Source organism: Canis lupus, chromosome 35, assembly GCF_011100685.1.
Source record: "Canis lupus familiaris isolate Mischka breed German Shepherd chromosome 35, alternate assembly UU_Cfam_GSD_1.0, whole genome shotgun sequence".
Lineage (NCBI taxonomy): Eukaryota > Metazoa > Chordata > Mammalia > Carnivora > Canidae > Canis > Canis lupus.
In genome coordinates, this window is record NC_049256.1 from 7,488,088 (window position 1) to 7,515,349 (window position 27,262).

At 45.2% G+C, this 27,262-nt stretch overlaps 1 protein-coding gene across 2 annotated transcripts in view; it reads right to left on the minus strand.

Moving 5' to 3' along the window:
* F13A1 (coagulation factor XIII A chain) overlaps positions 1 to 27,262 on the minus strand; it is a 162,479-nt gene that overhangs the window by 6,216 nt on the left and 129,001 nt on the right. For both annotated transcript variants that reach the window (XM_038584097.1, XM_038584098.1), the window contains exons 13-15: positions 21,180 to 21,467; positions 15,854 to 16,014; positions 2,167 to 2,303 (exon numbers count right to left, since the gene is read on the minus strand). In XM_038584097.1, coding sequence (XP_038440025.1) covers positions 2,167 to 2,303; positions 15,854 to 16,014; positions 21,180 to 21,467 — 586 coding nt within the window. The remainder of the gene's footprint in view (positions 1 to 2,166; positions 2,304 to 15,853; positions 16,015 to 21,179; positions 21,468 to 27,262) is intronic.

Here is a 27,262-nt window from a genome sequence, read left to right on the forward strand (position 1 = left end):
ATGATTCTCGCATCTGATTCGAGTGGGAAGGTGCGAGAAGGGGTGAGTGAGGCTGTCGTTTATGACGAAAGCAGGGCTACCACTGCTGACCTCTCCCTCTCACTAAGGATGATTTCTAATTTAATTCTTTTTTTCTTGCAACTTTCCTATTAGCACAGGAAGGGTTATGTTTTGTGCTTGCATTTTTTAAAAAGCACTCGAATTATTTTCTCTGTTGTTTATGGCATTCACTGGCAGCAGGAGTCTCTTAGACAATGGGATTGCAGAAGCTGTGAGCACTGTAATTTGAAAGAAATGCAGAGAGCACTTAGTGGGCAAATTGTTCTTTAAAGACATCCCATAAGGGGGGAAGAAGGCTTTGGCCTGGTCCCACAGATTCAGAGGAGGTAGCTTCCAGAAAGGGCATTAGGGAGATTCCTAACATAGCTGATCATCCAGCATTTTCTGCAGCCCATCCACCTCCCCTTCTATGTTTCAGAAGTTCACCCCCACAGGAAATATGCTAGATTGATTGATGCTGACAGGGATTTATTTGTGGTAGAAATGAAAGTATTAAGCCTCAAAGATTGGGATCCATTCTGGGTGTCACACTTTAAGGAGCGCACTGACAAACTAGAGTATGTGGGGGAGGAGGGGAAGCTAAAGACACATTAGAGGTCAGGAGAGGTATAGAGAAGATGTGACAGTTGTTTGCAAACATTTGCAAGGCACCAGACGGAAAAGAGATGAGCTTTATCCTGTGCTGATCCAAATGGCAGAATTAGGATCTCTGGGTGGGATCAAAAGGTACACCTGGGTGGCTCAGCAGTTGAGCATCTGTCTTCGACTCAGGTTGTGATCCCAGGTCCTGGAATCAAGTCCCACAATGGGCTCCCTCCTCCCAGGGGGGAGCCTGCTTCTCCCTCTGCTTATGTCTCTGCCTCTCTCTCTGTGTCTCTCATGAATAAATAAAAATATTTTAAAAAAGGTAGAATTGTTTTCTAACAAGGAGAGCTACCTAACTGTGGAATGGGCTATCTTGCTGGGTGACACTCTTTGTCAGCAGAAGTCACAGAAGCTAGGAAACTGCAGGGCACAATGTGATGGTGCTAGGTGTGGAGGAAGCAGTCTCATTCATATTATCACAGAGTCTGAGGCAGTCGTTGGTCCCCTAAATAGAGAACCAAGTTTGCAAGTCTTTAGGCTCCTTTTTTTTTTTTAAGATTTTATCTATTTATTCATGAGAAACAGAGAGAGAGAGAGAGAAGCAGAGACACAGGCAGAGGGAGAAGCAGGCTCCATGCAGGGACCCCGATGCAGGACTCGATCCTGGGTCTCCAGGACCATGCCCTGGGCTGAAGGTGGTGCTAAATCACTGAGCCACCCAGGATGCCCCAGGCTTCTCTTTATTCTCCTGAAAACAACAGTTGTAGAGTGCTTGAATCAGGGAAATCTGGGAGGCGGGGCTGGGAGAAAGCCCTTGATAAGGGACATTTTTTAGCATCCTGCCTGACACATTGTAGGTACTCCATGGACATTAGTAGAATTGACACCTGAGGAGATAGTGCAGTAGAATACTTGAAACTCAGTTTCCTTTATTTTTTTTTTTAAAGATTTAATTTATTTATTTGAGAGAGAGAGAGAGAGAGAGAGAGCAAGCATAAGAGAGAGAGAGAGCATAAGAGAGAGACAAGCATGAGAGAGGGGGAAAAGGACCTGGAAGCAGGCTCCCTGCTGAGTGGGGATCTTGATTTGGGGCTCCATCCCAGGACCCTAGGATCATGACCTGAGCCAAAGGCAGACACATAACTGACTGAGCCACCCAGACACCCTTGAATCTGAGTTTCTGAATCAGCTTCCCTGAGTCTGAATCTGGGTACCTCTCTCTTGTAAGCTATGAAACTTGGGGCAAACCAGTCCACCTCTCAAGCCTCTGCTACCCAAAGGGAGATGATAATGGTACCTACCTCATTAGGGTGGTTTTAATGATTAAATGATGGAAGTGCCAGTCAAACCAACCTTACTTTTACCCCAGGACTCCTAGAAATGGCCAATAAGAAGGCGGCAGCTTCGCAGACATGTTCATTGGGTGTTAGATATAAGTTTGGAAAAGACAGAGAACACTAAGTCTTCCCACAATCCCACATCACTTGTCACCTTCTCAGTCCCCACTGAGATGTTCCTTACCGGAACATCTTCCTCATTGGCTTTATCACTCCAGGACCATCCAGGTGTATCCACACATTCCGCAGAGTTTCTTTCAGGGGATTGGTGAACTCAACTGTCACCACCATGTCAGAACCAACCATCTTGGCGCCACGGACCTAAGACAGAAGTTGGGGGGGGGGGGTGGGCGGGGAGAATGCAGCTCATTAGCAGTGCATAAAACCTTTCCTGTTCTCCTGTGTCCTCAACCATTTTCACTTTTGCTGGTTTAACAGAATGGTTATTTTTTGGCGAAGGAACCAGTGTGATGAGGATAGCTGATTGCTTTGACTGGGGGATACCTATTGAGACAAAGATGGAAAATTACTAATTAGAATCACACTCTTTTCCTCATTATAAAAACCACCCTAATTAGAGCTCAGGTTAATAGCCGTGACCACCAGCTGCTCTTTATCAGCAGGAGGTGGAAGTGCATTTGGTGTAGCAACACATTTCCATGGTGAGGGTGGCCAGGCAAACTCTGCTTCTGGACAGGACTCAAATTTTCTGCCAGGATACGGGGGATTCCTGAGTTCAAGAGGAAGAGAATGCTCCAGGGGGCCTGATCCTTCTTACTTTTAGTCACACTAGAAAGAAAAGTATGGCCCTCATTAGGCCAATGAGGGAGTATCACCGTGGAACTTGAAGAAAAGGAATCTGAACACTAAAATAGGCAGAAAAAAAAAAACAAAAACAAAAAACAACTTCTCATCTGCAGTTACATCTGAGTCCAGGAGAATGTAAGGCCGTTTGTTGGCTAGTTTATCTATGACAAGTCTCAGAAATATTGGGTATTTGGCAAAGCATCTCATGAGGCGGCCAGAGTTCAATGTCAATTCAGCACTTAACTAGTAGTGGGGCCTTGGGTGACCTACTCAACTTTTCTGAGATTCAGGTTTCCTGTCTCAGAGACTGGACTGATGTTCCTATGGGGTCATCGATATGAAATGCTATTATTATTTACTCTTAGACTGTGTATACTAGGTGCCAGGAATGGTAGGTATGCTTTCTCCACACCACACAATGAGCTGGAAAACAGCCATGTGACTATGGGTTTTTTTGTTGTTGTTGTTGTTGTTGTTTGTTTTGGAGCTATGTGTGCTGGCTGGATGGATCTGTATAAGCTTCACATAACTTGGGAACAAGATAATAATAATAGTTCTTACCTCATAAGAAAAGGGTAGAATGAGATAATGCATATAAAGCAACAAACACACTGTAGGGCACAAGGCAAAAGCTCCATACTTGATAGCTCATACTGTGTTTGGAATAGCAGAGCTCAAGGTAGTTTGTTTTACTCATCTTATATTTTAGTGCACTTTCAACTCCCGTATCTAGCCAGTGCCCAGCAAATAAATACTTGTGAAATTAGATGAACTGCTTAATTATGGAATTTCTTGACTGAGTTTCCCATGTAACAACTCAGCCATTACCATACCCTATTTCTTTAAGCAGAATATACTGTAGAAAAAAATCAGATGGAAGTGAGCCTTTCTTATGAACAGAGGCAAAGAGGAAGGACAATTCCCAGAGAAAAAACTCTCACTTACTGATTACAGTAAAGAATAAATCTTTATGGCTTTACCTTTAAGACACAGTTTGTGTCTAAATTTATGTCTGTGGGATTTTAAAAATCTATGAGAAAAATGAAAATTGCAGCCAATTCTCCTTGTTTATTACATTCAAATTAATGTCTGCTGGGTGGGATGGGGGCAGCACAGGGGTCAGAGGGATCAGGGGTGGAGCAGACAATGATCGTGGTGGTGACCGCAGCAGGTGTCACCAAGAGAGCATGGATCGTATGCCAAGCAGTGTGTCCAGTGCTTCACCGGTGGTCTTCAGCCTTCCATGCACACAGAGCCCACTGGGAAACTTTAAAATCGTGGAGGTCTAGGCCCACTCCCAAGCAATTAATTCAGAATCTCAGGCAGAGCCTATAATAAGTTTAGTTTAAGCACTCCTGCTGATTTCTAGGAACCAACTTAGAAAACTGCTCCCCAGTTGAAAATCTTTGATGCAGACAAAACATTTTAGAAGACAGGCTGAAATTTTCACTTTCTTCCCAGATGTCCTGACTCCATCGATATAGATGTTAGAAATACAGAAGTGCATTATTAGAATACTCTGAGTACTCTTGGTTTAATCTCAAGTGTGGCCAACGTATTTTTCCTAAGTTGGAAAAAAATTTCAGAACACTTTCAGATTTTTAAAAATATAAGATAAAGATAATGTTTGCAAAAACTGTCTGAAGGGATCCCTGGGTGGCGCAGCGGTTTAGCGCCTGCCTTTGGCCCAGGGCGCGATCCTGGAGACCCGGGATCGAATCCCACATCAGGCTCCCGGTGCATGGAGCCTGCTTCTCCCTCTGCCTGTGTCTCTGCCTCTTTCTCTCTCTCTCTCTGTGACTATCATAAAAAAAAAAAAAAAACTGTCTGAAATGGAGAAAGTAGGGGCTGCTTCAGAGATGCTATTGTTAAAAAAATTCTGATCACTTTACTTTCAGAGGGGGAAATATTTTGGAATCATCTGCTGTATTCATGGAATGCTATTACAAGTAGGGACAGAAGCCCTTTATATATATACGTAAAAAAAAATCTAGTAATAGCTACTGACCCTTCCCCAACACAGATACACACAGTGACAAATACAAGACACATACACATCTCACATGTGGCTTTAGGGGATTCATTACAGAGTCCGAAGGTCTTTTGATGGACCTCCTCCCACCCATGGGCTCCAGCTGAAGAGTCATTTCCATATGGTAAGACTAGCTCAACAGAAAGATTCCAGGTCATTTTTGACACTGCTTGGGAAACTTAATGTTTGAAAGGCTGGCCCCTGTGCTTAGCCCTTCATTGGTGGGCTTTAGATCTGGCCATGATTTGAAGATTAAGCCTTCTCACATAACTTCATGCATCATGCCTAACCAGTTTCGGTTTAGATGTTATTTTTGCATCGAGCTGCTGCCACGGGCATGTAAATACTTGCCCGGGCTTCCCTGATCCTGAGCGGGCAGGAGGCCGGGGAGAGGTCGGGGGCTGAGAGGAGAGGTCTCTTCTCACGTTGTAGAGTGTTGCTTTTGCAGTTGACAAAGACTCAGTTTCCCTTTCCTGACATGCATCTCCTGCACCCAGAATGTAAATTTCCCTTGCCTGACTACTGAGATGATAATGAACCCAAAAGACTCAAACCAAACCAAGTATAGAAGCCTGCCTAACCTTTAACATCACTGTTTTCTGTTTAGGAAAATTAAGTGGAGATATTTTCCTCCCTTCTTTTGAGGAAAATGGAACGTACACATAGTATTTTCACAGCATGTGTTGACTTAAGTGAGGCACCATGCTGTGATACCTGCCAAATGCTGAGAAGACCATCGTGATGAAAATGCCCAAATCCAATTCTTTAAGGAATCTGCACTGTTCCCTTTTCTTTAATGCTGTGAAAATAATTCATATCATTGTAGTTCTGTTTCTGATTGTCTCGCTCTTATAAAAAGTTAAATAGAGGGATCCTTGAGCAATCCAGAGAAAATTCGTTCAGGAAGAAACTTTTCTGTGTACTCCAGAGAAGAGCCAGACAAAAGACTAAAGTGTGGGTCTTCCTTCATGACATCAAAATCTCTTCCACGTGTTTGATGGCCCTAATTGTTTTCAGTATCCCATTGAAAATATCTGGTTTTAAGTATTGACATGAAATATGATGCTTTTCCAAGTTAAACAGCATTCACCAATATGGACATACCAAGTTCTTGTCTTTTATACTACTTCCCGATAATGAGTCACTATTTTGATTCTTTTTTGAACGAGAAAGTTACTGGTGGGTGCACATACACATACATGTAAACTTTTGGAAGCAATTACTTTTTAGGAAATCACACGATCTCTCCAGTGGAGTATATGCTTTATAATATGCGTAACCGTGTTCAATACTGAAACTGAAATGAAGGAAAAAGTTTGAGGAAGAATGAATTTCAGTGGCAATATAATTCACACAATTTATTATTTCACCTCGTGGCCCTTACTTCAAGTGCCATCAATAATGTATTACATGTATTACTGGAAAATAAATTTTTTTTCTCCTCTCTAGCCTTGCTGGTAATAAGTAGTTTCTTATTTGTGAACTGTGCTCACCAGCACCAGCACCACCGCTGCTTCTAGCTAACTCACTTGGTTTAGCATTTACTACATAAAACGAATGGTTTTTTGGTCGTCAGGCGATGTTCTAAGTCTGCACAGTCTAATATGGTCGCCACAGGTGGCTATTTGAATTTAAATTAATTAAATTAGATTAAATTAAATTAAATTTAAAATTCGCTCCTTAATTATACCAGCTACATTTCAGGTACGCAATAACTCTCTGTGATTAGTGGCTATTATATTGGACTGTGTAGGTTTAGAATATTCCCATAATCATAGGAAGTTCTATTGGACAGTGCTGTTAAGTGATTTACTTATATTGACTATTTAATCCTCACAACCCTATGAGGTAGATGCTATGAGTCTTCATTTTACAGAGGAAACTGAGGCGCAGAGAAGTAATTTGTTCAAGTTCATGTGGATAATAAATAGGGGAAGTGAGATTAAATGCAGGCAATCTGGTGCCAGAGTCATTGCTTAACCACACCCCCCACACGGACTCTGATTAGTAACCGTGATAATAGCACCTCACATTATTTTTAGCATTTCCTTAGTAATGCAGGCATTCTGCTCATGTTTTACTTACGTTATCTTGTTTCATCAGCCCTCCTTATGGGCTCAGGGGCAAACATTTTCATTATCTTCATTCAATTGATGTCAATCTGACACTTGGAAGGTAATCAAAGGACCCAAGTTACAGAGCTAGTAAACTAGAAGAACCCAGATACAAATTTAGGTCTTTCCAACTCCAAAACATGCCTCTTTAAACACTACAGACACTGTCATCTCTGACAGCAGAGGCAAAAATAGTAACTTTTTTTTTTTTTGATGAAAATAGCTTCTTTATTTTCTGAAATCGACTGAAGAAATCATTCGCAGTATTACCTTATGTTATACCACTAAACTTCCAGGTAAGCACAATGATTATAACTTGACCCCGAACAAAATTTGAAAATATATGTGTAACCCAACTCTTTGTTTCTGACTTCATGGGGGAAAGAATCCAATTCCTACACCAGAGTAAAATGTGACAAGGTAGCCTTGGGACCTTGATATATTACTCGACGATAATAGGATTTTCTATTTAAGGTAAAGATAGAAATATCATTTTTAAAAATAACCAGTAGCCCAAACTGAGTGGGATCATATGAAGGTAGATAAGATTAATTATTTTTGATGTTTTACTTTGTGACTGTGTTTCTTTTTTAAGATTAAAAAACAACAAACGGGAAATATATAGAGAAAATTATATTCTAGGCGCCCCAGTTAGCAATGATTTCTCATTTTCATTCTCAAATACAGGTTGTTCAGTAGCTGTGCTGAGCAGGGAGCTGCAAATGCACACTTTGTAGTGGCAGGGCTCACAGACATCCTCTAGGACATGCTCTTCTGGCTGATGCAGCACATTCAGTGCCTGCTCCTCTGTGACAAACAAAGCAAGTAAAGTCACGGCTGGTGGTGCCCCACCTGGGACCCTTTGGGGATACATAGGCTTCACCTGCTCAGAGCCCCTCAAGATGGGTCCCCATAGACTGATGTATTTGTTTATCTCCACGGATTGATAAAACAGTGCCGAGGGCACAAGTGCAGTGGCTGGGCCACAGTGAGTGACCATAGCTGGGGACTTGGAGGGAGCACTGGACTCAGGGGTCAAGATCAGGGGCTGCCGCCAAGTTGACTTGGGCCAAGTCATCTGAACTCTCTGGGCTTTGATTCCCTGTGCCATTATTGGGAGGATTCAATGAGATATTATGTGTGAAATCACCTGGCCGAGCATCTTAATCATAGCACTTATTGAATCTAAATGCACCTGATGTTTAAAGGGAGAATATTATGTTGCCAGCGTGAGCACGAGAACCTCCTCACCCTTAAGTTCTCCTGTGCAGAGTGATGTGGATATGGTTTCTCAGGTAATGGAGTAGAGAGCCACCAGGAGAGGAGCTGCCAGCCTCCACCCACACTGGAAAGAGAAGTGGAAAAGCCCAGGTCCCCACACCCTGTCCCAGCCTCCCTGGTGACCTATGGTCCTGGTGATCCAGACATGCGACCCAAGGGAGGCTGGAAGAGACAAATATACTTGCTTGGACACACAGGAGGGAAAAATGGGTCAGGGTTCAGGGGACGGTTAGAACAGAGTCTTTGTTCTCATTTTTTTTTTTTCCTGGCTGGAAAGTCTCAGATGTGTAGGTTGTCACAGAACAAAATGAAACTGCAGGTAAGTCTCACAGCTTACCCAGTGGCTGTCGTTGGGGCGCTCCTTCCCCCAAGTGGCTTCCCAGTTTTACCTTCCCCTCCAGGATAGAGGCCTATGAATTGGGATGCTGGGGGAGCAGGGCTCAGGCTCTCTCCCCAGCACCCTTCCGCCTCGCTCTGCTCTGGTTTAGACTGAGGCTCTGGGGGCATGAGCAGAGGGGGGATGAAGAGGATTCGACACTTAACCTCAGTTAGTCGGTGAGCTCTGGTTAAAAACAGCTGATGGTGTCTCAAGTTGGAGCAGAGGTGAATGTGACACCGGTGCTAGGGTTTATCTGGGCAAGTTATGCAGGGGCACCTCTTTTTCAGGGTGGATGCTGCTCCCTGCATGGTGTGGCAAGTACTGAGTGGGTTGGATTTGGTTCCCCTTCTGCCTCTCCCAGGCTGCAGTCTGCAGCAGTGCAGGTGTAGGCCCCGGGGAAGGTCTTGGCACACACCGGGGCGGGGATGAGGGGTGGGGATGTTTCCTGTGTGACCTGTGTTATCCTCAAGGCTGCAAGCCCACAGTGCTGGGGCCCCTGCCAGTCAGTGCTAGTCCTGCTGGAGACTCTGCCTGTTGATGTCTGTGAATCACCTCCCTTCGTAGGCTTTATATATATGTGTGTATACATATAATGGAATATTACTCAGCCAAAACAAAAAAGAACAAAAGAACAAAATTTTGCTATTTTGTGGCACTGCAGAGCCCACCCACGCGAGAACAGAGCGGCAGCACTTCTGGAGCTGACCTAGGGCAGGCACTGCTAGAAGGAAAATCAGCAGTTTCTCCCCATTTCAGAGAAAAAGTCAATAAAAATGTTCTCGGTGTTGAGTTTTTCTCTGGTGATTTTTTTTTTTAAGCACTTGCTACAACTTATTTACAAAGTGGGCACCAAATGACTATTTGTTGAGTGAATTGAATACATGGTTGTATAAAAGAGTGAGTGACTAAAAGGGAAGAATCAAAGGGAAGAAAACTCTTTCAGCCAACAGAACAAATCAGCAAGGAGCACATGCATGCTATCATCTTGCTCATGCTGCTCTTGGCCAACACCTACACCGGTGGGGCCTGGGCCTACCTCGGGGTGGGGGGCCAGTGAGGCATGTCAAAATGCTATTTAAAAAAAGCTCAGAAACAGTCAATTGTTCTCATTTTAAATGTTTAAAAGATTTTTTCTTAATTTTAAATTTAAAAAAATTTAAATTTTCCTCATTTTAAATGTTTTAAAAGATTTAAAAAAATTTTTTAAAAAGTTAAAAATTTTTTTTTCATTTTAAATGTCTAAAAGATTTTTTAAATTTTTTAATTTTTTTTCAATTTCAATTTTAAATTTTTTAAATTTTTAAGTTTTAATTTTTTTATTTAAAATTTTAAAAAAATGTGTGCTCTTGGTTGTAATTTAAATTTATCTTAAATTTTTAGTTTTTGTTCTAATTCCAATGAGTTAACACATGGTGTGATATTAATTACAGGTACAACAATTCACACATCACCCAGTGCTCATCTCAATAGGTCTCCTTAATCCCCTTCACCTATTTCACCCATCCCCCCACCCACCTTACCTCTGGTCACCAGCAGTTTGTTCTCTCGAAACTATTTCTAGATTTGTCTCTCTCTTGCTTTTTCCCCTTTGTTCTGTTTCTTAAATTGCACATATGAGTGAAATCATATGGTATTTGTCTTTCTCTGATTTATTTCACTCATATTTTCTAGCTCCATCCATGTCATTGCAAATGGCAAGATTTCCTTCTTTTACATGGCTGAATAATATTTCATTGTATACACATACGTACACCCCGCCCCACATCTTCTTTATCGATTCATCAGTCGATGGACACCTGGGCTGCTTCCATATCTTGCCTATCATAAATCATGCTGCTATAAATACAGGGATCGTGGTTGTAATTTTCTTAATCACACATGTAGAAAGTGGTTATGTTTTCTCCTAGCGAAATTATCCCTAGTTTCTATGAGAAAATTAGTTCCATCACTGTTTTGTGATGTTCTGCAAAGGCTGTAGGATGTGTTCTACGTGATAATGCTAATGAGCTGTTTTAGAATGACACTTGGAAGAGTTTATTTCTCAGGTACTGAATGGAGGTCATCTGAGGGACACGTGAATGCCTCTGCTCTCTCAGTCTCATGGGCATTTGAGAGTGGTCTCCCTCCCATGAACATTCCACAGAGAACAGTGCACACACTGCACACCCTGTGGTCAGAGTTGATGCCACCAGGTGAGGTTATGTTCGCTATAGGCCAGAGGGCCACATGCTACCCTGAGCAATCCTCAGGGGTGTGCCTGCTGGTTTCTCAGGCATGGATGGGACCAGGCAGGGAGGGAGGCAGGGGACATTCATTACCAGGTCCTGGTATGGGCTAAGCATTCTCACAAGCATCACTGATGCTAATGTTCACAACTTTGAGTTTTGCATATGATTGTACTGAAGGATAAGAATAATTATTAGTGTGTATTCATTCTGAAAAAGGGGACACAGAGGTTCAAAGAGAGGATGTGTGTGAGACATACAGAGAGAGAGGAAGAAAGAGGAGGGAGAGGAGGGAGGAAAGAAAGAAAGATGGTGGCCGGGCACAAGTGGTCGAGTATGTACTAGGATTACCGTAGGTTCTTTATGGGGATTATTTCAGTGATCCCTCCCGGAAACCTAACAAGGCCAGTACTGTTACGGATCCATCTTACGTAGGAGGAGGTTGAATAATGATCCTGAAGCAGCCCATGTAGGATTATGAGCTCAGGAGATCCAACTCTAGCCACTATGTTCCTCTTCTCTGCAGTAGGGACTCTCGGTGTCCCTCTTAGTATTCTCACTCTAGTTGGCTAGAGGACCTGAAAACTGAAACCTTCACTGCTGAGAAGGGGAGAAACCCACCAGAAGACTGTCCCCATGTTATATGCCACAGATTGCAGGCAAGCCAGTCTCTAGCCTGGAGACTAGTCAGATTCTCTCTGTGCCTCATCCTCTCCAAAAAAAGTAGCTGTTCATTAAAAATCAAAATGGAGAGGTCTTTTCTTGGCTCTTACAACGATTAACACATGAAAAAAACTCTGTGTCTGATTTTAATAAAACATACTTTTCTCATCAAAATATTTTGATAGCACAAATAAAGAGAGGCGTGCTCATTAAAGTTTAATGAGTGTCTCTCTCTCTGCCATTTTCCACATGAAGATCATCCTCTATGACTCATGCATGGTGGGTGCTGAGAATAGTTAACTGGGAGCACAATTTAACCAAGTCCCAATCTTTGTTTTCACAGGGACAAATGCGGTACCAGACAGGGTCCATTAGGATGGAAATACATGTCCGATGACCCTAACTGCTTTGGTTGACAGTAACATGAGTTTAGACATGAGGGCTCAATATTGCTCCAAGCTGATCTTTATTTGCTCTAAAAGAGGAGCAAGGTAAGGACAGCAGCACACTGGCTGTCAGGCCACTCCAGTAGGCTTAGGCTGGGGACTCCTGGAAGAGGGCAGTGCCTTGGACAGAGGTTTATCTTCACTAATCTCCTGCTGCCAGCCTCGACTCCAGCCAGGGAAGGCTTTTTCGCTCTTTCCACAAGCTGTCTATCTCTCTCCTTGCCCTGGCTCCCACTTGCTCCTAGCTCTGGAGTGGTCTCTGCACCCATGTCTGCAGCTTGAGATGTTATCCATTCATTGAGGATCATCTATTGTTCTGCCAACTTGAGTTGTGATGCCTCAACCTGATGTGATCTCTCTTCCCTGAAAAAGCCACACTTTCCATGGGAGTTCCCACGTGAGAGCAGTATAGCCTTGGGGTTATCTGCATGGACCTCTGGTCAGAAAGACTCCAGTCCTCCCCTGACCAGCACATGATCACAGGCAAGTCGCTCATGGACAGAATAGTGACCATACTAAGAATGGCCTCCACATGCTCGGTGTTGACTTCTATCAGGCCTTAGGTATCCATCAGCTCATTAGATACTCACAACAATCTATTAGGTGAGTATGGCAATTTTGCAGATGAGAAAACAGTTGCTATGAGAGATTCAGTGATGTGTCCAGGCTCATACATGCGAGAAAGCAGGCTTTGACCTCAGGGCGTTTGGTCCCAGAGCCCATGTCTGGACTGCGATGCTACCATCCACTCTGTTTTCTCATCTGTAAAATGGGAACTCCAATAATACCCACCTCTAGGATGGTCATGAGGCTTAACTAAGAAAATTCAAGAGAAGTACAATAATCTAGAGCTCAATGGCTCCTAGTTGCCATCATTGTCATCACCACGTGCTGGTCTCATGCCTCTCCTGCCCCCAAATGAACGGGGGGGGGGATGGTCATGTCCTCTTAACCCTTCATCTCTCACGTGGGGTCATCCCGTACCCAGCACATTCATCACAGTGACCAGCACAGAGAGAGGGTCTGTCTGCTGTGGGCCTGACCCAGGCTCAAAGAGATTGACAGACGGTTCTAACGTCTTCCTAGAATTTGAGGACATGGGTCCCAGGTAACTGTGGACCTCTGAGCCATTGGGCTTCTGTGCTTTCATGGCCTTTACCCCCTTGCCTACTCCTGCTTTAGACAAGTCATTCAACCCTTCTCCCTGAGGTTTTCTGAGCAAAAGTTGATTACACCCTTTTCTTCTTTTTTCTCTCTTTCCCCTTCCCTCCCCTTCCATCCCCTGCCCTCCTCTCCTCTCTGCTCTCTCCTCCTATCTCCTTTCTTCCTTTCCCAGTTCTATCCCCTTCCTCCCTTCTCCTTCCTCCTCTGCTTCTCTCTCCTTCCTCTTCTCTCCTCTCTCCCTCCTTCCTCCCATCTTCTACCCTCCCCCTCTCCTCTCCTCCTCCTTCCCATTTCCCTCCCCTTCTCTTCCGCACCCCTCTTTCCTCCTCTCTCTCACTCCCCTTCTCTACTCCCTCCATCCTTCCTCTCCCCTCCCCTCCTCTTCTCTCCCACCATTTCCTTCTTCTCTCCTCTCCTCCACCATCTTCCCTTTTCTCTCCCCTCCTTTTTATCTTCTCCTTTTCCTCTCTCCTGTTCTCCTTTCCTTCCTTTTCTCTCTGTCTTCTTTTCCTCTCTCAGTCACTCTCAGGAAGATCATATCTCCAGTAGGCCAAGCAGCATCTCAGGAGCTCAGCCCAGGAGCCAGTGTTTCTGGACTCAGAGCCCCTCACAGCTCGGTGCCATCCGAGTGGCTTTTAGGGTGTGAGGTGCTTTATCCAGGAACACCTCTTCCCTCCTTTGGATTTAGTTCATTCTTGGGGGTGGTCTGATTAATGAGGTTAGTGATATAGGAGCAGCTGAGGTGAGGATGCTCCTGCCTCCTTTCCTGAATAAACAGTACTGGGCAGAAGCCAAGGTTTCCATTTCACTCAGGCTGGAGTTCTGCTCAAATGACTTCTAAATAAGTTTCCTCCAGGAACAACATCCTCCATACTTTTACGGAAATAAAAATAAAAACAAAACAAAACAAAACAAAACATAACTTTTAAAGGACAGTTCCCCTTCCCAGGTTACTCAATTTGTGTGGCAGAGGGCATTTCCATTCTGCCCCAGAGGATTTTCAGTGCTCCTTAAGTAAATCCAGAAGACAACCAACAAATAATCCTTCACATTAATAATGTCTAAAAGATGAAAAGTATTAGTCGCCTTTATACATTTGGTTTATTGTCAGCGGTGCAATTAAATTCTACCTTAGGCTGTGGCTTGAGCATCCCGTAGCTTGGAGGGGCTGTCTCCTGGCCCCTTCAGAGGGACAGGTCATTGGTTCATAATGAAGTGGAGCATGTAGGCCCTGCCTCAGGTGGGGCAGGTCTCCCAGGGAGCACCCGTCATTGTTTGGGGGAGGCTGGTTACAGTACCAGCACCTTACACTACTGAATTCTCACAGCACTACTGGCCCCTCTGGAGGAGTCCTATGCTACCCTCTATTTGCAGTTGTTTCCTGTTCTGCCAGCAGACCCTGCATGACCTCATTTTTCAATTATCCTCTGAGGCCTGTTATTGGATGGTGCTGTGATGGGCCGTGGGCGGTGCTTGAGAGGGAAGCCCTTGTGATGACTTAAGTCTTTCTCAAAATGAAGGACCTGGGCTCTCTCTCTCAATGGGCACGACTTGTCTGTGTTTGGGTGAGCCTCGGCCTGGGGTGACTCATTACACGGTAGTCATGTGCCATCTGCACAGTGCTAGGCCCATTGACAGCTGCCCTGCTGAATGCCACACAGCAGTCATTAGCTTTACAAATGATTCACAGCAAATGATTCTTAACACCCAAGGCTTGCTGTCCCTCTACCCCTGTCACCTCATTTAAAACATGCTCAACTTGGTAAACTTTGATTGTCAGTTTAGAAGAATGAAGCTTAAGATCTATGCTAATACTTCGGGAAAAAAAGTTCTCCAGCAACTTGGGAAGGCCTCTAATTCCTGATTAAGGCTGACGTAAGGTGTCATACCCCAAGGACATGGATGGAGGCCTGGGTTTCTGCTCACAGGACAGGAAGGTGTCTCAGGGTGTGGCTACCCATGTTGTCAATGCTCCTGAAAAGAGGGAGCCAACAGGTTGCCATAGTTGGCTTTCATTTCCATCCATCCTCAGCCCTCTTCTGCCAAGTTTCTTTGAACCATTTGGCTAAAGATTTCTTGTGGTAAATGGAGAGACAACATTAAAACTACTAGCCAAATGGGCAAAATAATGTATGGTGATAGATGTCAGAAAGCTGGTTATCTTGGTGATGGGGGGAAAGAGTTATTGGCTGGAAAAGGCATGAGGGAACTTTCTGGAGTATTGGGAATCCTCTATGTCTTCCTCTGTCTTGTGGTTGCAAGGTGTAGACACATATAACAACTCACCGTCACCAAGCTGACATCTCAATGTGTACATCCTACTGTATATAGTTATATCTCAATGAACAACAGTCCCAAATGCAGGTGGGAGATTATTCCAGTGGTTTCCATTTCATGACATGCCTGACCCACTTTACTCTGGAAACACTGAAATTCTATCTGTATCCATTACACATCCTTATCTTCCTCCCCAAGTATGTTTATACCCACAGGTTATATTTATATCTGCAGCCACATCTATATATTTAAATCTGGAGAGGAGAGAAAAGTGTTATATGTGTGTGTCTATATATAGGGCAGTTTACTTCTTTCAAAGAACAGGAGGATCTTAGCTCCCCCTCCCTTTTTTTGAGCAGGACACACATTCATACACACACACACACACACACACACACACATGCATATGCACACACACTCAGCCTGGATGCCTAATCAACAACTTGCCTTTCTTTCTCCCTTGCCTGAGATGGTAAAACTGACCTTGATGATGAGCTGGGGGATCGTCAGCACGGTGGACTTCTGCTTGGCCAGAATATCCTTGGACTCATTGACACGCGCTGTGACAAAGAAGTGCAGGTATGCTTGCTCTAGCAGCTGGCCCATGTACTCGCCCGCTCTGATCAGCACCTCCTCTCTCTTGACTGGCAGGAAGAGAAACAAACACACAGGGCATTAGGACCTGGTTTAGATCTGCTTGACTTTGTTCGAGTGCCCCATGTTTTCCACAGAAGCTCAGCATCCACCAGAAGCACAGCAAAGGTGAAGGGCGAATGGAACAGACTCAATCCACAACAAAGTCTCCTGCTTCTTGGGTAAAACAAGAATGTGCTAGAAATTTAATATTCAGTAAAGCCTTACTAGAGAAAATGTGTCAATTTTTCCAAACAGTGCTTTTGCTGTTGTGAAAATGCAAAGCCATGACAGAGATGTTTAAAATCAAGGACTGAGAGGTTTTAACCTGTGGCTGCTTTGAGTTGACCAGGGACAATTCCAAGATGCCAGATATGGAACAGTGAGACTCAAGGCCAGCAGTCCATGTGCCTTCCCCTCGTGCAACAAGAAACATCTCCCCTAGGTCGTAGGCCACCCTTGAGCAAAACTGTCAACTACCTAAACCTTTTCCTTGTAGTGCTCCACATGTTCTTCCCAGCTTTTTCTGTACCAATCTTACATGATTTTTCTGTTTAAAAGAAGCCTTTGAAACTATTTTTTTTACCCTAGGCATTCAGCTCTCCCACCCCCTTCTTATTTGCAACTTAAAAAGACCTCTCTGCCAAATGCCTGTTTCCTCAGGTCACTGATGCTGGCTGTGTTGAGGACAGGCCAGTGAGGATGCCATTTGGAGTCTGGGGAGTGGTCCAGGCTCTCCTCCGTTCACCATCTGGGCCGAGGGCGGGAATACTATCTTGTGGCTCTGAGTACAATAGTGAGGTTCTGTTCGCTGCACTGCCCACTTTCTCTCTCGCTCTCATTGCCCACTGCCCAGAATTCAAAAGCAAAGGGCCAACTTCTTCTGCAGGCTGAGCCCTGGCCATGGTGTAGCACCTGCTGTGCCTGCTCAGAGCCAGGTGCTAGCGCTGCGTTGACAGCCGACCCAGCAGGGAGATGGGTGGCTCACACCTCCATCCCCAACCATGGAACACAGGCTCTGTAAACGCTCACGAATCGAACATCTCCTCCACTGCTTCCCTGTCCAATGTCTGCCTTTTGCCAAAGATTCCTCCTCCCTGTGGAAGTTACTGAAGGCAAGATTCCCATGGTCTATAGCTGCAGGGGATAGTCCCCAGGGAGCAGCAGTCCTGAAATGAGGACAAGGTACTGTGTAGGGTGAGCCAGAGCTCAGAGAAAGTCCCCTGACTTGTCAGCCCACAGGCAACGGTGCATCAGGCTATGCTCAACATCTGCTTCAAAGTCTCCTCACAGATGAATACGTGCTGTGACTGCCTCCAGCCCTTTAACAGAAGAGTTCTTAATCCTGGCCATATATCACAGTCACTCGGGGACATTTAAAAACCCTCTCTGTTGAACCCCACCACAGACCAATTAAATCATACTTTTGGAGGTTGAGACCCAGGCATTATTTTAAAAGTTGCTCAGTTGACTTCAATAGCAGCTGGGGTGGGGAGGCACTGCTCCAACAACCAGGAGGCTCCCCACAGAATCGGCTCTGTAGAAGTCTTGGTTCACGTGGAAGGTATGGCCCTTCCAATCCAGGCGCTTGCTGCTCAAAGTGTGGTCTGCAGACCGTCACCTGTGAGCTCATCAGAGATGCAGGTTCTCTGACACCCACCCCAGCGTAGGATCTGCTGTTGAATAAGATGTCCACATGATGCATATTCCACTTTGAGAAGCTCCCAGAGACAGGAGGATCTTGGCTTAACCTTGGCCCTTCAATTCTGCTTTTTTGACTGACCTGTTCATACTGCCTTCTTTGGGCCCAAGCCTGGATCCTACTTCCTCCGTGGCTCCCCTGGCAATTAATCGTGCAGACACATAAGACTCCATCCCTTGACTGGGTACAACCTCAGATGAGCCCAAGGGGCCTGTTTTTCATGCCCTCAACTCTGAAAGGATGGAGTGGCAAATGGTATGCATTGAAGAACATGTGTTTTGTCTCTAGCTGCCTCCAGCAGCAATAAAAACCCAGACTTCCTCTGATTATTACCGGGGTGGGGGGGGGCGCGGGGGGGTGGGTGGGCTGTGTTTGACCACTGGGTTCCTTGAGGCTGGCGAAATATGCTTGACTTCTTTCTACCAATCTTAACAGAGGCCTTTGCTACCTTTATAATGTTGGCACCAGGACATTATTCTCTGGGGTGGAACATTCTCTAAATCATAGCACTAAGGAAACTGGGCTGTGCTTCCAAGCCCAAGAGAACAGTGCTCCTGAAATAGTATGTTATGTAAGTGCTGTGTTTTGCCACTGCACAAGAAATTGTTCTAGATAAAGTTTATTAAACGTGGCAAGAGAAAGAAGAATAGGTTTTCATTCTATGAGTGGTGGAGCTGGGCTCCTGCCAATATCATTTACTGTGTCTGGGGAAAGCCGAGGGAGACACAGACAGGAGCTGCCTCATCTCTTTTTCCAAAAAGCAAAGAAAACTAAATATAGCCAGGTGGAAACGATAGCACCTTTGAAGGTACTGGAAGGTTTAAGTTATTCAAATCTTCCAAGCTGACTCTAGCCCACACATTCTCTTTAATCATCAATCTGGAAAGAATGCCTCCCATTCTACTTGGAGAACTTTCTTTGCAATAGAGCCTCCTAGGAGTGTACTCTGACCTGCTTGAGCAAGGTCTAGAATCAAGTGGCTTTTCTGCAATATGTTGCAATTTATTTTATTTTATTTTTTGCAATTTATTTTAGCTTGCAAACTGCAATCTGCATACAGTTCATTCCACCTGGTCAGCTGACCCGAGGTCAGCGACTGAGAGGGTTGATGTATCATGCCATTCCAGCCCTCTAGCTCATAGAAGCCCATTTTCTTATTGGATTAGGGAGAAAAGGTGGAGGAGATAGAGAGATGGGACTCTTGTGAGGTGGGAAAGGACGGTGCATAGTTAAGCCTAAGTTAGATCATGCCTCATTTCTGCTTCAAACCCTCTAATGGCTCCTCTGCTCACTTGGAATCAAAGCCAAAGTCCCTACAAGGGCCTACAGTTCTTTACGTGGTCTCCACCTACCACTCGCCCTTATCACCTTTGCTCCCAGCTCTGGTTTCCTTGCTACTCATCGAACACATCAAACATGCTCTGGCCTCAGGGCCTTTGCATTTACAGCTTCTTCTGGCTGTGAAGCTTGCTCCTTCTGTCAGGTTTCTGTTAAATGTCACCCTGTTAGAGAGCTTTTTTCCTGACCACCCCATCCCCACCAACATTCCCTCCCTCCTTTACCCTGCTTTATATTTCCTTATTATGTGTGTAACTATACTAAATGGTACTTTGTTATTGTCCAGCCTTATCCCTAAGACCACAAACCCCATGGGGATTGGCACTTCTGTTGTGTTCATTGCTGTGTCTCTAGCACAAAACAGCATCTAGACATTAAGCTCACAATAAAGGTTTGGGGAACCAGTCTACAACCCTGTGATGTGGGTGGTATTATTCTCACGTAGGGAAGAGCTCAGATTGCTTAAGTAACTTGTGTAGGGACACACAGCTGGAAGGTGACATAGTCACACCTAAAAGCCTGATTTGTCTAATTCCAAAGCTCAGTTTTTGAGGGCTTTATACCCACTACTCTTGTCTTTAAGTAGTACCTTTCCTACCTTGAAGGATAAGAAAAGTGCTAGATCTCTTAGTATCAAACAAAAACAAAAACCCACAGTGATTTCTTAATTGTTAGTCACATTACTGTAGCTCCGGAGACTTATTCCCCTAAGGTTGGGCACGTTTCTTAGAATTAGGATGTTTAGGAATAGTTCTGCATTTTTATGGGAATATCTTTTTAAAGCCTCACAAGAGTGCTCACTGCAGCTGGGGATAGCCACTGACTCCAGAAAGCTTGAAAACAACTGGGATGTGTGAGCTGGTCATCGTGGGGGGCAAGTCTTGCTTGCCTCCACATTGTAAAACTTATTATTTGTACACCTTTAAATTTTTTTTTCTTTTTCTGTGCCACATGTCAGGTCAACAGAAATCCAGTGCCCTGAAGTGTTCAGGTCCTTTCCAACCTGCTTTAACTTGACATGCATGACCGGGAGACTAGTTTTTCCTAGTTAACTCATTTTACCAATTATGTGACCAACCTTCGTGCCCTTACATGCCAGTACCCCAAGATATAAGATTGACCAAAATTGCAATCCCCAATGCAAGCTGAGGCTTGATGAGCCCAAGCCTACTTAAAATATTCTGAATTTTTATAGTGAAGGAGATGCTTTTGAAGGGCATATATTCAAGGGAGGATGGATAGGATCAAGGACAAGAAAGGGATCCCATGAGAAGTGGCAGAGAGAAAGAAGCCCTTCAGAGGCTCTTGACAGCGCATCCTGAGTCTCCAGTCTCCTCTCCCAAGGATGGGCTCTCCCTCCATCCCAATATATCAGCAGGTGAGTTTTCAGAAATGGCCTGTATGCAGAGCTTCGATTCTTACCTTCTAAATGGTAAAGCAAAACACATCATTCTTGCTGGGGCAGCCCCCCAAAACTTTACCTGACTTGCAGGGAGGGATGCCAGTGTGCTTTCTGACACAGATGCTTCACAAACCTTTCTGGGCACTAAAATCCCCTTGGGATCTTGTTACAACATAGATCCTGGTCTAGCAGATCTGGGGTGGGGCCTGACAGTCTGCATTTCTAACCAGCTCCCAGAGGATGCTGATGCTTCAGGTCTTTGGCCCACACTTTGAGTAGCAAGAAGTTACCTTTCATTTTCATGACTCCTGGGGCTCTAGGCTTTGAAAGTTTCCTTGTTCACTTCTATGCATGAGAGATGAAGATGAAACTTGAGGCTCCTCTGGAGAAAGGAGGTTCCCTTATGTGGTTCACATTCCTGAGCTCTGGGCCAGAACTTTAACTGATAGGAAGGTGTTTTTATTTATTTATTTATTTGAAAAAGAGAGGAGAGAAGGAGCAGAGGGAGAGGGAGAGAGAATCTCAAGCAGACTCCCCGCTAAGTGTGGAGCTGGAATCGGGGCTCGACCCAAGACCCTGAGATCATGACCTAAGCTGAAATGGAGAGTCAGATGCTTACCCGGCTGAGCCACCTGTGCACCCCTGACAGGAAGTTATGACTGAGTGACAGCACCAAGCCAGACAGGGAGGCAGAGAAAAGTCCCCGGGAGAAGAACCCCCTTCTGTTAGCTTACAAGACAAGGGCTCCAGTGTCACTTCAAATGTCTCCTTCTTGAATTCCGTCTTGGAGACCCCGGTGTAGAAGACGATGTTGCCTGAGAGATAGGCTAAGAGCGTGTAACGTCTGGGGCTGTTGTTCTGGAAGGTGATGGTGAGCTTGAAGTCTCTTCCCAGCACGGCATTTTCCACGTCAAAATTCATGTCCACATCCGACCTCGGTTTAAGGATGCCTTCGATGTTGAGAGGCTTTTTAGCCCCGTACATCAGGGCAGTTTCTAGGGCCAGCCTCTCTTCTTCTTGGCCTAGGAAAGATGCAGAGATAATGATGGGGGGAAAGAAACGCAATCCATCAAAGAGAAATTAATAAACACACTGCGCTCCGGGCACTGTGTGCTGTCCTCGTCAGGTTGCCTCCGTAAGCCACACCACTGCCCTTCCAGACAGGTTTCATCACCATTCCTATGTTACCAAGTCTGCAAAATCAGGTTTCCAGAGAACTGTGACCTGTCTGGCTTGAAGAATTAGGCTGCATCGCCGGGGCTTATCTGAAAGGGGGGTTGCTAAGGGGCTTGCTCTCTGGGTGGTCTTTCTACTGCTGCTCCTTCTGTGGGTGGCCCTGGCATGATAGGGGGAAGCTGACACAAATAGGTTGTCAATTTGCTTCTCTCCCCAAATCCTAGCTAGAATTTGAGGCTTTCTAAGCAAAGAGTTTGGCAATAGTTGTGTCCTGCCATTCCCCCTTGTGCTATATGAGTTTTCTCCTATTCGTGGATCTTTCTGATAAGATCTGTCTCTCTTTCCACCGGGGCCTGTCCCACTTGCTCCTGTTGAGCTGACCCCTGGGTAGCTACTGTCCGGCCTTCTCCTCCTTCCTCTGCTGCCATCTGCCCCCCGGCAGAGTATAGAGATCCCTTTATCCCAAATAGTGCACCGCCCCATACACTCAGACCTGGCAGGTCATTAATAAGCCCTCCCTGCCCAAGGGCTCTAAGGTCACATTCCCTTGGGGAGCACCAGGTTGTCTAGTGCCTCCAAATGTTCATTGCATTGATTATAGCCCATCAGATGCTCTGAGATTGAGTCCTACGGTGAGGAGGCTTAGATAACATAAGACTTCCCAAACTCATGTGACATGGAACACATTTTTTTTTTATTTTTGAGGGACACCTATTGGCATCTGGTGGCACACCAAAATTCTAATGCAGTTTGAGATGTGTATGCTGTTTTCAGGAAAAGGTCTTCTGTGGGATTTTCAGAGTGGTGGTGGAGGAGATGCAGGTGGGGACAGGAGAAGGGGTGAGCCCTGGAAGAATCAAACAGCAGCTTTGTGCAGATGTGGAATCAAGAAATACAGGTACAAGTCGGGCCTCAGAGCTCACTCCTGGCTCCGTGCTGGGCTGATGTTCCTTACAGAGCCCTGGACAAAAGGCTCAGCTTGAGGGCACAGGGCTTGAGAAGGTATGGAGAGAATCTCTCTTCTGTTTACCACCTGAATACCTTTGGGGACATCTTAGTGCATCGAGGAAGACACAGAGGCAAATTCTTGGACTTGTAAAAACTAGTCATGGGAATGGCTAGCAAAAAAGGAATCACTTGGAAATAAAACTGTGAGCTTTTAAATTTGTTAATTTTAAGACAATGTCTTCTACTTTACTTAGCCGTGAAATGCAATGCAGATGAAGAAGTCAATTGATAGCAACAGCTATCACAGAGAGCGAGCTCGGTGATAGGTATCGTGGTGAAGTGCGTACTGGGCATTGTCTCATTTAATCCTTGGACAACTCTACAAGGCAGACACTGTTGTTACCATCCAAGTCCTTGTTTTTTTTAAAAAAGGGGGAAGGCACCGACATCAGAGGGTTGTTAGGAGGCTTAGAGGTAGTGCATGCATAAGAACTGGCAGCTACTAGTGCTCTGCAGACAGAAAATGCCAGGAGCTGTTGCAAACAAACGTGAATATGTGTGTGTGTATTAACAATTTCTCTGATTGTCAAGATTGCAAGAGTGTGCCAGGAACAATTGGTCTAGGACAAGCATTGGCTAGAGCACATGTTTGCAGATCAATAGGAGGGAGATATTATCTCCCTATCAAGGGAAGGAGGGGCTATGACAAGGAAAATTCAGTGAAGTATTTTAACAGAAAGCACCTGGCCAACAGCTCCTCGGGAGAGCATTATTGATTATCACTTTGGATGGGGACCAGATATGCATTTAGACAAAATGCAGGAGGGGAACACTAGCAGTAAGGCCCTGGTCAGAGAGATGCCACCCGCGGGGAGAGAAGCCGAGCTGACCCAGAGGAGGGGAAGGGGCAAGTGGTAGGCTTGTGGTGAGCCACGAGAGACTTTATATTGTGTCATAGACAGAGGAGCCACTGGCTCCCCTCTGGGGACCAGCCTGCAAGAGCAGGAGCTGCCAGGCAGTTGTTCAAGAAGCACAGGCCCAGAAAGGAGGCAGGCACATCAGGGTTTCCCCAGAGCTCTGCAGAATTCCCGTCTCTCTGCACTTGTGCTTTATGGCTCTGACATCTTACATAATTCAGGGCCATGAATTTAGTGTTGTGGGAGAATGATCTAAAGCCAGATTACATTTTCTGAGGTTTCTCTGTGGCTTCCAGGAGCAAGGTCAAAAGCATCTTTCCGCGAACCCGGATGTAATGAAAATGCCCTTTTATGTTTAAGTTTCTTCTCATTGCTCAGGTGTTAGCTCAAATGTCACCTTCTCCGAGAGCCCCCCTTCTATTACCCTGTGTAATGTGTCCCCAAGCCCAGGCCTGTCATCTTTCACTAACATATATTACCTGATTTTCTGTCCTCTTCCCAGCATTTGACACTGCATGACATTATTTTCCCCACTGGGACCCATCTCCATGTCCCCAGCACCTACAACCACCCTGGCAAAGAGGCTTTGAAGGATCAAGGTTTGGAAAAGCACTTCGCTTTCATCCAGAGACAAAACTTTCATCTTCATGATAGATACTAAATAGTTCAGTTTGGGATGTGTGATGTGCATTTAAATTCACCTGTGCAAGTGCCACCTGCAGTACCATTCATTTGACTATTTGGTGTTACTTGAGACACTATGATGTCCAAGCACTGTGCTAGGCTCAGATGAGAAGCACAGTGCTCCCCTCATGGGTCTCAGGGTCAAGTGCAGAGGGATCACTATGCATGTGTCCATCACAGAAGCCGGGTCAGACATTTGCATGTGTGTCAGGGAAATGGGGGGGAGACTCAACACCACCTGGAGCCAGGGAAGTTTCCTTGGAGAGGTTTTTGTCTCTGCAGTGAGAGCAAAGGAAAGAAGAAAGTGGCAGCCTGGGTCTCTGGAGGACTGTCTGCAGCTCTCCTGGCTGGTGCTTGGGATGCCTGTGGATGTGGTCAGGAGGTGCACTGGAGGGGGGTCCAAAAGGCAAATAGCAGAGCTTGGTGAGGTCTGATTGAAATGCCCTTCAAGGCAACAGAGAACAAGGACTTTGAAGCAGTGCAGTAACAGGCACGAATGATATATTTTAAATATGTCACTTTAACAGCGATGCACAGGTTAGACGGAGGGAAAGAGAAGATGTGGAGGAAAGGTGGAAATGGGAAGTTGCAGCAGTTAGCCTGGAGAAAGTACCCATGCCCCGACTCACTGTAGTAGTATCGTAGTAATGACAGAATTCCTAGCAGGAGCAGAAACTAACTTTATTGGACACTTACTTTGTGCCAGGCACAATGCTAAGGGCTTTCCACGCCCGGTACCACTGAATTCTCAGAGGGTGGCCACAGCATAGAGAGAGGAGATAGATTTGAACTATTTCAAAGGGGATGTTTAGAGGGTTTGCTGCCTGACTGATTCTCGATTTGCTATTTGTGGGTGTGGGGGTGGGTGGGTGGGTGGGGGTGGGGGGCTGTGATTCTCTTCACTGGGGTCTGAAGTGGGGGCAACAGATTCAGGCAAGGGAGGGCATGAGGGAAGGTGCATTCCAGAAGCGTCGGTTTCAGGTTTCTGGAAGAGGTTTAGGGGAATGTGGAACTGAATCTGGAAGTTGGGCCAGAGACATTGACTGGAGGTGATCTGTAGAGATGTGACTATAACGCCAGCCGTGGAGAAAGAACATAGAGCGGGTAGGAGGGAAGCCTGAGGACTGGGCCTAGAATAAGTAACATTCAGAGGCGAGGGAAGAAAAGAGGAGCTTAGGGTTGCAGAAGGGGATAGAAAAAAAAGAGTCAAGTAGGTTGGGATGGAAATGGAACCAGGAGAAGATGGCACAGGAGCACAGAGAAGAGAGAATTTCAAGATTCGGGGCCCAGCAGTAGCATCAGAAGGCAGGGGAAACTCAGACAAGCTGAGATCTGCAAACATTTATTCAACATGGCAATCAGGTGGTCCTGGCAGCCTCGAGAAGAGGAGCTTCAAGGATCTACAGCTCGTAGCAGAACTCAGAGGATGGTAGGCAAGAAACGAAAGGCAAAGGCATGCGATGCGACACCAAGGGCAGACAGCTCTTTCAAGATGCCTGGCTGTGAAGGCCAGTGGGAAGAAAGAACAGGGCATATTTGGTGGGGAATATATGGCTGAAAAAGAGCTGTGCACGTTTTTTTCCCCCCACTTGATTCTGTTTGAACGTGAATGGGAAGGAGCTAATAGGGAAGGAGAGATGGAAATACAAGTGACAGAGGGAATAATTGATGGAACAAAGAGGAAATGGGATCCAGACACCATCATAAAAGAAGACAGATGGCCGCAGAAGTTTTAAGAATTCTGGTTTTCAAAATTTTATAGTTTCCTAATCTTACATATTTGAAAAAAAAAGGTATAAGATTAATATTAAGCTTTAGTTCATCCATGTGAAAAATGATCTTTCCACAATTTAGTTAATTAAAATAGTTAATTCCTGAATCTGGTAATAATTTCTTCTCTATGTTTTTATTCATCTCCACATTTTAGTGGCCACATTCAGCATTTATGGATAGAGAAATTATATGAGAGATTCAATAATGAGAATCAGAGTGACAAATGCATGACCATGGATGCCGACAGCCTTTCCCAGGGGCCCGTGGCGACGTCTATAATCACTCAGTGATTCCCGCCAGATTCAGGCACGGTCTCTGCTTCCTTCTGTAAATAGCACCCCACTTGGTCATTCGTAGAGTCAGAATTTAAAATGCAGCTGCCATTCTTGATTAAGAGGCTAATTAACCTCCTGGGATCAAACTGCAGCCCAGAAAGAGTATGGGGTGTCTCTTATAACTATCTATGCAGATTTAGGGGTTCTTGTGCTTAGACCAGACTCCCATACTATCCACCTTTTGCCAAACTTGCCTTCTTGCCAAACTCTGGAAGCCTGAACCTCAGATATCTTCCTCATCCAGAGTTGGCACTTTTTATTTATTTTAATCGGGCGTCCACCCCTGGTTAAGCCCCGACTCCTCTTCTGTGGACTGCTTTTTGGTCTTTCCTCTTTTCACAGCGGGCCCTGATTTGGCCTTCACCGCCACCTCCATGGAAGACAGCTAATGAAAATGTCATTCTGTTGTGTGCTTTAGAAGAGACAGCTGCTTATCTGGATGGCTCCCTGCAGGGTCACCTCCCTTTTTTCTACACTGTCTGCTTTTTTTTTTTTTAATAATAAATTTATTTTTTATTGGTGTTCAATTTGCCAACATACAGAATAACACCCAGTGCTCATCCCGTCAAGTGCCCCCCTCAGTGCCCGTCACCCAGTCACCCCCACCCCCCGCCCTCCTCCCCTTCCACCACCCCTAGTTTGTTTCCCAGAGTTAGGAGTCTTTATGTTCTGTCTCCCTTTCTGATATTTCCTACCCATTTCTTCTCCCTTCCCTTCTATTCCCTTTCACTACACTGTCTGCTTAGGATTTCTTCCACACCAGGAGCTTATCCGAAATCCCTGTTGGGCTGCCTTTTTCTGGAGAACTCTTTCCTCATGCTTTACCTGGCCAATGCATGTTTCTCCTTCTGTCTCAGCAAGCCTATCCCAAATGTCCTTCAGAATCCCGAGTCTGCACCAGTTCACATTCCCACCAACAGTGTATGAGGGTTCCCTTTTCTCCGCATCCTCTCCAACATTTGTTGTTTCCTGCCTTGTTAATTT